Here is a 9,778-nt window from a genome sequence, read left to right on the forward strand (position 1 = left end):
AAAATTAATTTCCTTCGACAGAGTTTCTCAGCTGGGTTCCTTCACTCGCCAGTTACGTATTCGATGGGCGCGCTAGGCCTACGCGTAATGTAAACAACATCGGCGATAGGCGAGTGCTGATTGTCCAGACTTCGGAGCTCGTAAACCTGTCTCCATTCGTTTTGAGCACAACAAAATACACACACATTGCGGCAATCGTGATTTGGTTGGCTGTTTTAGCAGACGATCGTACCGAGCCCGGCGGAACCCAGTGGGCAGGTTGGATTAGTCGGCGTCGTTCGAAGTCGCTTCGGATCCACGTCGCGCTGCCACAACCCACGGTCGTCGGTCGGTCGGTCGTGTCGTTGTCGGCCTACTATTACAACACTGTCTTTCAGGAACACTGTCGCGCGCGTCGTGCGTCCAAAGAACTCGGACGATCGTTGGTGCCGGCGCCTTCGCACGGTCGGCCTAAAGCCCCTGCATCCACACGCCACCGCCGGCGCCACCTGGTCGGCGGAAACGTTTATGGAGGGGCTTTAGGTCGGCCATCATAGGCATAGCAGCCGGAGGATTCGCAGCCTCCGATTGGTTGACGCTTGCGACGCGTCGCAGCCTCTCATTGGTGCACGCCGGCGCAGCGTCGCCTCGCGTCGGCAAACTTCTAGCATCGGCAGTAGACATAATCGCTGCGCGTCGCCACGCTTCGCCGTGTTCCCGACCGACGCTTTTGACGCTTCGGCGCGTGCCGAAGCTTTCCGACGCGTGCCAGTGGTTGGGTCATATACTTCAGTTTCACAGCTGCGCTCGGGAGATGGCCGAAGTGGTGGTCACGCGAACTAGCGGCGCTGCGATCGCGTCTTTCGTCACTTTTTGTTTCGTTTCTGATAGAAGTTGTTCCATTTCTGGTAGATTTCCGGTTTCCATTTTGAGAAGTAGTTATTTCACAGTTCTTAATTTTGAGAGAGAGAGAGAACAACATTATTGAAAATGCCTGCAGAATCGGTTAGGCTCCCTCCACGCAGGGAGGACAAGCTTTTACCGTGACGCGGCCACTACGTCAGTCTCGTGCGTTGTGCTCCTCGAGGTCTTGGTCCCTTGCTACTTCCGCGGGTCCGAGAGGGCCGCGGCCCCATTTCTGGGGGTGCTGCCCCCTTCTCCTCGGTTTCGCGCGGTTGCTGCCTCTCTAGAGCTGCCGAGACCTGCTGGACGGCCTTGAGTTGTGTCTCTTGATCATAGCTCCTCGTTGCAGCTTCTAGCTGCGGTGGGATCGTCGTCTTCTCGCTGGCTTCTCGCGGATTTACGCTACAGTCCCAAAGGATGTGAGCCGCGGTGGCTCTATCCTTCGCGCACAGTCTACACACGTCACTCGCGTACACGTTCGGACACACGTGCTTAGCTAGCACCAGGGTGAGCAGGGACCCTGTCTGTAACTATCTGTATAATACCCCTGACACACGGGCACTCTAAAGTCCTTTCGGTAAGGGGACATCTACCGGAAAGGCGTTCAAGTGCAGTGACACACGACAAAGGAGTTTCTCCTTTACGGCAAAGTTCCTTTTCGGGAAAGGAGATCGTGCAACTACTTTTCGAGCGGAAAAGGAGTTACTCTCGCACACAGCGTGCACAACTCGTCAATAGAAGGAAACCTGCCACACAACTACGGTGCCCATATGTATTTTTTTTACCTTGCGAAAATGTTTTAATTGTTAGCGGTAATACAATTTGTCGAATAGTGGAGATTTTCTCTAGCTATACTCTCAAACGCTCGCATAACGTCGCCAGTGCCGCCATGTTGAATTCCGGCAGTGTCGTCGTCGTTTGCTGCGCGCGTGTGGTGTGTTCGCGTCGCGAGATGGAGACTGCACAATCAGCGCCCGCAGGGAATAACCAGAAGAAACCACGCGTCCAGCGGTCCGAAAAGGCGACCTGGACGCTTATAAAGCTGTGGGAGGACCACCTGGACGCTTTACGAGGTCAGAAACACAACGGCGGGGTGTACGACAAGATTGCCGAAAGCCTCAGCAGCATGGGCCTTCCCCGCACGCGGGCACAAGTCCACAGCAAAATAGATAACTTGACTCAGACATACAGGTAAGACGTCGATTTATTGTTCTTCTCGCTGTGTATGGTCGCGAGCGCTGTGCTTGTATGTTTAGCGTGTGTTTGTGCTTGACAGAGAACTTCATATTTTATCGCTAAAGTCAAAGTTCCGAGATCGGTGCCCTGCATGGTGTATGGTAGAGCCATGTTGCGTTATTGAATCAGCTGTGAGCGAAAGCGTGCCGACGACAGACAACGTGCAGTAGTGTCAGAACAGCTGTGTTCGCATATGAAGTGCACGGCCGCAATGGTGCCGCGAACGCGGCGGCGGCTTCGTACCATGTGTCTCGTGGTGCTCATCTTTAGGTCAGCCGGGTGTACTCGAGGTTTACAATTTCCACGTGTCTGATGTCTTGGGAACTGTAACCTTAAATACGCTTTAGTCAACACGAAAAAAAAAAATTCAAGCCTCGTGAGGTGAAAAATTGTGCCGTCAATGAAAAGGCACGTTGTTACCTCCTATGCGAACAATAGCTAGGGATGTTTCCGCCTAGCATTTAATTGGCACGACTTTTATTTATTTTGATTCATTACCAAAAAAGCTGCCGTGGTCAAAAGTACTCGTTTAGTTTGTCACACAGGTGAACTCGCTTTCAGGCAGCAATAAAATTCTGATAAGCTAGCATAGTTCTTTTTATGTATTTTTACGCTGCTCATTGTAATGTCCTTGCTTTTGGTGCTTCACAACTGAAATCGACTGTAATGTTCTTCGTTTTAGAAAACATGAACGAGAGCTAACAACTGGGTCTTCGCCACCGACGTGGCCGTACTTCAACGAAATTAAGAGATTTATTGGTTGTTTACCCATAAACGACTCATCACTCATGGAGGAGAGCTGCTGCAACAGCAGCAGTGACACTGTTGAAAAGGTATGCAATGAATAAAGCACCATTGTGCAACTTCCCTGCAATCAGTAAATGCTCATGCATTTACTTATGTAAATGCATGAGCATTTACGCTTATGTTTTACCACAGTTTGACTCACAGAAGTTCACATTTCTTTTGAGAGAGTTGTGAAACTTTGTCTCCTCGATTTGGCTGCGCTTTCTTCACAAGTGAAGTCGCTTTCTGCACTGCCGAATTGGAGACCTTTGCTTTGCATGATAAAGGTGCTTTTGTTACTTTAAGCTTTTCTTTTTTTTTTTGAAGGATGCCCCTAGATTCCCAGAAAGGCTGTCGTGTTTGGTGCAATATTGTACTGCATCATAAAAAATTCTATCCCCATTTGTGCAGTTCATTTCTTCAATGTAATTATCAACAGGTGTGATTGCGGCTATAACGAGGCGGCCGTGTCTGTTACACTTAAGAGGCTGCTATGCGCTGCCTCTAGTGGAATATTTTGCTTGCAATTTGTGTAGCAGTTTTTCCTTAAATGTTTACAGCTGATCTCTGACATGGAGAGCGGTCACACATCAGACATGACCGACAGTGAAGGCACATCGGCGCCAGGAACGCCAGCAGAAGAGGCACCACCACCTTCACCCACCGCGCAGTCTGCGCTGAGCCCCGAAGCGAGCACAACAACGCGCATAACGAGGAAGCGACGGCGGACAGTGACGACAGCGACGGAAATTCAAGGTGCCATACTTGCCGAACAGAGAATGCTGAGAGAGCAACTTGAACGGGCACAACAAACTGAATTCGAGCTGCGAAGCAAACACCTGCAGCTGCAAGAAAAGCTCGTGAATGCAGTTGTTGGTTTTTTTAATAAATCTTGAGGCAGGAAAAATGGTCACATTGTTTTATTCACGAGTGTGAGCACAAAGCACTTGCATGTTGGGGCCCAATTTCTAGAAGTGAGCTACCAAGGTCTACACCCTCTGTCTGAAGTAGTCCACGAGTGCAGAACGCACACTGGCTGCATTTCCAATTTCATAATCACTACTACGCACTGGTTGGGGCAGTTGGTTGTTCGACTGTTGTACTTCCTGGAGCCACTGAAACTGAACTGCATCGTTGAAATGCTCACAAATGTTGTTGAGCACGCAGCATGCGCGAATCACCAGGCGGGCATTGTCAACATCACATTCCATTCTCTTCGACATGAAGCGAAATCTTGCTTTAAGTCTCCCAAAAGCGTTTTCTACTATACGTCTCGCTCGGCTGATGTGGTAATTGTATGTTCTCTGGTCTTCATTCAGTGGACCGTTGTGTCCAAATGGCTTAATGAGATTTGGTGTTAGCGGGAATGCTTGGTCGCACAATATCAGAGGTGGGACGGCAACTCCTCCAATTGCTGCCACCGGAGCCTTAAAAAGGGGACTTGCAACCATCTGGGAGAGGCTCGACATTCGGTAAACATGAGAGTCGCGGCTTCTTCCAGGGGCACCCACGTTTATATACCTGAAACGGTACTTGTGGTCCACGAGAGCCAGAAGAATAATGCTGTGCCTGCAAAAATGAACATATACACAATAGTCGAGTCAATAAGAACATCTTATTTAAAAGCGGTTGCAATTTTGATGTTAATAGATTAAGAACAATTCATGAACGCGTTGACAAGACGTTGGGATGGAAAACAGGACATGTTGGTTTGGCATATTATGAGGTGAAAGGCACTAGACAATACACATAATATATCTCTTATTTGTGTCTATGCTCCTTTCACCTCAGAACATTGACATCGGCCTCATATTCAAGTAATTTCCTAACATTAGCCCTATATGTACAATCTCCTAAAGCTCTCCTGATCATATCTTCACTGTGTATCACGCCAAGTAAATAAATCTGAGGCTATGTTCGTCTTGGTTGCCACGACGCTTCGTAGCATTTAACGGCTCCTGCGAGCTACCACTGCCAATTTTTTCAGTGGAAATTTTCTGTCGTGATAATGCCTTTAGCTGCTTCAAGGCCTCGAAAATGAATTGCAACATACTTCTCCTTCTCGTATAATATAGTTACGTAAACACTTTAATATTAAACTTATTTTCTCGGTAGGCTTTGTTTTTGGTAAGCTTGTAGCTAGGATTTTCTTTTGCATCGCTGTAGTTGCAAAAAATACGCGCGGTTGTACATCCTAGGAAAACAAGTTGCCGGACTCCATTTGTGAGGACAATTACGGTGGTTATTCAAGCTAAATGCGGTGCTGTTAAAATGCGCTTTTAATTTGTAACCCGCCCAAGCTAAAAGGCACATTAAGCGTATTTGTAAGGTGCATCGAGTAGAATGTCTTAGGCACGAAGGTTAATTACTCAAACAGGCGAAATCAACTTACCATCCCTTATAGTTATAATAGTCAGTGGCATGTTCTTCTGGCGGCGATACGGGAAAGTGGCAGCCGTCGAGGGCTCCTACGGCTTGGGGAAAGTCGCAGACGGCCATGAATTCGCGAATGTGTTCGTCCATGTCCGCTGGACGCAGCATCTTGAGCCAGTCCTTTTCCAAGACGGAAATGACGGCTTCGCAAAACTCTCGATAAATACCATTCACCGTTGATCGTCCAACGCCAAAGACAGTGGCCACGACTCGGTCCTCTGCCACGGAGCACAGTTTGAATAAGCCGATGGCCACCACTTTTTCCACCGCAATGCACTCGCGCATATTCGTTGTAACCCTCTCCAGCGAAGGACGCAGACAGTCCACAAGATAACGGAAGGTGGCTGGGCTCACTCGAAAACTTTGCTTAAAGTGGCCGTCACCAAGGCAGGGCACTGTCTCTTTAAACCATCGTTCGTTGCGCACGTAGGTCCACCTTTCGCGGTTGGCGGCTCGAAGGGACAGTGCCGAAGCTGTCAACATGAAGCTGTTCATCATGAGTAGACGTTTGATGGTTTCCACTTTCGCCTTTGCGGCGCTTATCTCATCTTCAAGGGATCCGAGAGCGGCAAGCATCAGAGCGACCTCAACTCTTGCTTCGTCGCTAGCGCTTCGCTGAGCCATGTTGCAAATGCGCAGTTCTGTCACGCGATCACAGTTGTTCGAATAAGATATTGAATAAAACGCGTTACGCCTGCGCGCACGAAGTAAGGGACGACAAAGACGTGAAAAAGGACGACAGAAACGTGGGCATCACCAGAATGAACAGCACGCACAGCAAACCACCGGCTGCACATAGTTGCTGGACCAAGTTAAATGGCTGCTAACAACGCAAAAACACGAATAAAATAAACGGCTATAAGCATTATTAGCCATCAACAATGAAAAAAATACATTTTTAGGTTTTACAGTAGCTAAGTGTAATTAAATACGCAGATTTTTAAGAATGTTTTCTCTCTTGCGGCTTTAACAGCCAGCGCTATTTTTCTTGCGGCGTTCATCTGAGGAACTACCTAAAGTAGTTTAGTGCGGTGCCGTGTGTCATCGGCGCAACTCCTTTCTGCAAACGGTCCTTCAGAGCAGCAAAAGGGGTTTACTGGAAAGGACTTTAGTTTTGCCCGTGTGTCAGGGGTATAACACTGCCTCTTTCCGAGTAAGCCCCGGTTGAGGTGGCGGCATAGTCTGTCCAGTCTGTACCACTTCACTATTTCGTTGAAGGTGGTCATCTTGTCCTTGGCACTGCACCGCGGCCAACACTCCGAGTCGGCCGTGCTTGCAGCTGCGCGGTTGGTTAGTCCTCGCACAGCCGAGTTGCCCGTCTCGTTGTGGTTGGCACGTTCCCGCGTTCCGACACGTCGCTGCCCATGTGGGCCGGACACCACTTGATCACCACAGCACTTTTGCGTCCGATATCTTCGGCCTTGCGCAGTATGCGCGCGGCCTCACTACATACCCTACCCTTGGCGTAGTTCTTCACTGCCGTTCTAGAGTCACACAACACTGTAGTGCATCTGGGGTCGTAGACGGCCAAGGCGATGGCCACCTTCTCCACCCGGTGCGCTTCTCGAATCCGGACGCTCGCCGCGGTCTTCGTTGCACCCCTCGATGCCCCGACAGCCACCGCCGCGTATGCGTCGCTGCTCCCTCGATACTCCGCCGCGTCCGCGTAGTCGGCGCCTGCTTCTCTGGCGTGGAGGTCCACGAGAGCCCTGGTGACTTCTTCGGCGCCGTGTACCGAGACCGCCCGATGTATGAGCCTGGCGAGTCTGTCCCTTTGGTGCGACTTGGTCTTGGTTTCGTCGAGGAGGTGCCGCAGCATGTTTCACGTCTTGCCCTTGTGCATATGTTCGTCGGCTTCGTTGCAGGCCTTGTTCCACTTTTGGCTGCATAGCATCCTGCAGTGGAGCTCGATCTGCCTGTTGAGCTCGGCGATCTTCTTCCTTAGACTTCGGTTGGTTCGTCGCTTCTGCCACCTCGCCTTTATGGACTGCTTGGCTTCTAGCAGGTGGGCCAGCCGACTGTCCATCTTGTCTATCCGTTCGTCCGTCTCCAGCTCTTTGGTGGCTCCTTCCGTCATCTCAACGACGTTGGCCGCCCATTGCTAGATGTCCGTAATGTCCAGTTGCACCGCGGGTAGCGCCTTTCGAAAGGCGTCCCAGTCCGTAATGCGATGCTTCCTTATGCCGGTGTTGCCTTGGCGTTCGAGCGGTGCGATGACCTCCGCGATGTAGTGATCGCTGCTGTTACGTTTCGCCTACGACGCGCGGTATAGCCGTTGCGGATGCAGCGGACGCCGGGGCTTCGTTCAAAGCGGCGGCCATTTTGGCCCGTTCGGCGCCGCCGCTACGCCTCCCCGCCAAGCGCGTCCAGGCATGTTCCAATGCCACGTGTCTTCGTGTGTGCGTGTGTGTGTGTGCATGTTGGTGCCCACGCTTGTCAAAGCGCGGCAGCCGGGGGAGGAGCTCCCCCAACTGTGAAGCGAAGAGGTCTGACGGCGCCGGCCCGGCGGATGCGTCACCTACTCGTCTCAACGTGTCTCTCAGCATGTCCGTGCCCCGCGTCACGTGCGCCTCTGACGAGACGTTCCTTCTTGCCCTCAACTGCGAGAGTATAAAAGCAGCTGCCCCCGGACGCCAAGAGAGAGGCTCCGATTTCTTCCGTCGAGTAACGTGCTCTCCCGTCTCTCCACTTCGGTCGACCTGACCGGCCGCTCTTTTGCGATGCTAGAATAAACAAGTTGTTCTGTTAGCAGTCGACTCATGCTTTGCCAGGAACTTCGGATGCTTCCAGCTGTGTCCCAGGCCGCCAGGCCAACGCTACCCTTGGGGCTTGCGACCCATTTGCAACAACTGTTTGCCAACGGTGAGATTGCGACAACGGAGGCCAGCAGCGAAGATATTCGGTCGACTCTATGCTGAGCAGCACAACGATCATCCGGGAGCAGTGCAACGAGCCCTGTGTGATGACTGGTTGCCTACAGCGGTATGACTGCGCTGAATTCTTGGCGGCGAGGTTTGTTGAGTGCGGGACTTTCTTCTTCTGAGTTTTGCCAGGCTTTTGTTAGTGTCAGAAACAGAGCTGGTAATTGTGGTTGTCGTTGCTGCCGGGTTAGTTTGCGGCAAGACAATAGTAGGCAGTAGAGAAAGCAGCATTCAGAGTAGCCGTGGATTTGAAGTCGTTGCGCAAACCGAAATTGCTGGAGCTTGCAAGAGAGTTGGGTCTGGATGTCTCAGACAAACTCAGAAAACCAGAACCGCTAAGGGCTATTCTTGAGTTAGAAGCTGAGGATGACGAGCTGTCGGAATGCCTTGAGACCATTGAGGAGAGGGCAGAAAGACAGGAGCGCGAACTTAAAGAGCAAAAAGAGAAACAGGAGCGCGAACTTAAAGAACAAAAAAGATAAACAGGAGCGCGAACTTAAAGAACAGGAAGAGCGAGAGCAACAGAGCAACAGAAAGAAAGAGACCGAGAGCAACAAGAGAAAGAAAAAGAGCGCGACCGTCAACACGCTTTGGAAATGAAGCGTCTCGAGATAGAGATGGAACGCGCTCGTAATGGAAGTCAGGCACACGGTGCAGGAGAACGAGTATTCAAAATGACTGACCTGATGCGGCCGTTTAAGCTTGGAGAGGACATTGGTTTGTTCCTGGTTAACTTTGAGCGAACGTGCGAGAAGCAGAGGTTCTCTCGGGAAACGTGGCCACAGCGCTTGCTCACTTTGTTACCCGGCGAGGCGGCCGACGTAGTCGCTCGCTTGAAGAGAGAGGAGGCAGAGGATTTCGACCTAGTGAAATCGAGTCTGCTAAAAAAGTACAGGCTGTCAGCGGAGGCGTTCCGTCGGAAGTTTTGGGAAAATGAGAAAGGCAGAAGTGAGTCATATACAGAGTTTGCCTACAGGCTAATGTCAAACATGCAGGAGTGGCTCAAAGAAGAGAAAGCGTTTGGTGACCACGAGAAAGTTCTGCAGTGTTTCGGGCTAGAACAGTTTTATAGTCGGTTACCTGAGAAAGTGCGGTACTGGGTCTTGGATAGGCCAGACGTTAGTACAGTGGCTAAAGCCGCCGAGCTAGCCGAGGAGTTTGTGACGCGTCGGGCTCGCGGAGCTAAGGACGGTCAAAAGGGTGAATTTGGCTCGAAGTTTGAGAGGCCGAAGTTCACACTCATGAGAACAAGGGGCAACACACGTAGTGCGGATTCGAGTGAAAGCAGTCCGACCGAACCTAAGGAGACGGCGGCAGCCGAAGCCGAACGCAGAAAACGGTTCGAGATGAGGCAAGCGCGCGTGTGTTATACGTGTCAGAAGCCGGGTCACTTTTCGGCGCAGTGTCCAGAAACAAAAACAAAAGTCGTGTTTTTGTCATTATGCAGCACTGACGAGAACATGAAGCTTCTCGAGCCTTACATGCGAGACCTCCTCGTGAACGGGAAAGAGTGCCGAGTG

The 9,778-nt window shown here is 50.9% G+C and overlaps 2 protein-coding genes across 2 annotated transcripts; one reads left to right on the plus strand and one right to left on the minus strand.

Moving 5' to 3' along the window:
* Nucleotides 1-2,810: 2,810 nt before the first annotated feature.
* Nucleotides 2,811-3,800, plus strand: LOC142584111 (uncharacterized). The gene is made up of 2 exons (XM_075694277.1): nt 2,811-2,951; nt 3,465-3,800. Exons 1-2 carry the CDS (start codon nt 2,907-2,909, stop codon nt 3,798-3,800), a joined length of 381 nt encoding a protein of 126 aa, XP_075550392.1. The 5' UTR covers nt 2,811-2,906.
* Nucleotides 3,795-5,961, minus strand: LOC142586076 (uncharacterized). The gene is made up of 2 exons (XM_075697337.1): nt 5,297-5,961; nt 3,795-4,473 (listed from the first exon to the last, which is right to left on the minus strand). Exons 1-2 carry the CDS (start codon nt 5,959-5,961, stop codon nt 3,894-3,896), a joined length of 1,245 nt encoding a protein of 414 aa, XP_075553452.1. The 3' UTR covers nt 3,795-3,893.
* Between the last annotated feature and the right edge of the window lie 3,817 nt (nt 5,962-9,778).

Source organism: Dermacentor variabilis, chromosome 6 (genome assembly GCF_050947875.1).
Source record: "Dermacentor variabilis isolate Ectoservices chromosome 6, ASM5094787v1, whole genome shotgun sequence".
NCBI classification, from domain to species: domain Eukaryota; kingdom Metazoa; phylum Arthropoda; class Arachnida; order Ixodida; family Ixodidae; genus Dermacentor; species Dermacentor variabilis.

What these genes read in the sequence shown, in the direction of transcription:
- LOC142586076 (XM_075697337.1), bottom strand. Translation starts at nt 5,961, where the DNA reads ATGGCTCAGCGAAGCGCTAGCGACGAAGCAAGAGTTGAGGTCGCTCTG. An exon ending in TATTATAACTATAAGGGATG is followed by an intron (nt 4,474 to 5,296) that starts GTAAGTTGATTT and finishes TCATTTTTGCAG; the next exon opens with GCACAGCATTATTCTTCTGG.
- LOC142584111 (XM_075694277.1), top strand. Translation starts at nt 2,907, where the DNA reads ATGGAGGAGAGCTGCTGCAACAGCAGCAGTGACACTGTTGAAAAG. An exon ending in GCAGTGACACTGTTGAAAAG is followed by an intron (nt 2,952 to 3,464) that starts GTATGCAATGAA and finishes AAATGTTTACAG; the next exon opens with CTGATCTCTGACATGGAGAG.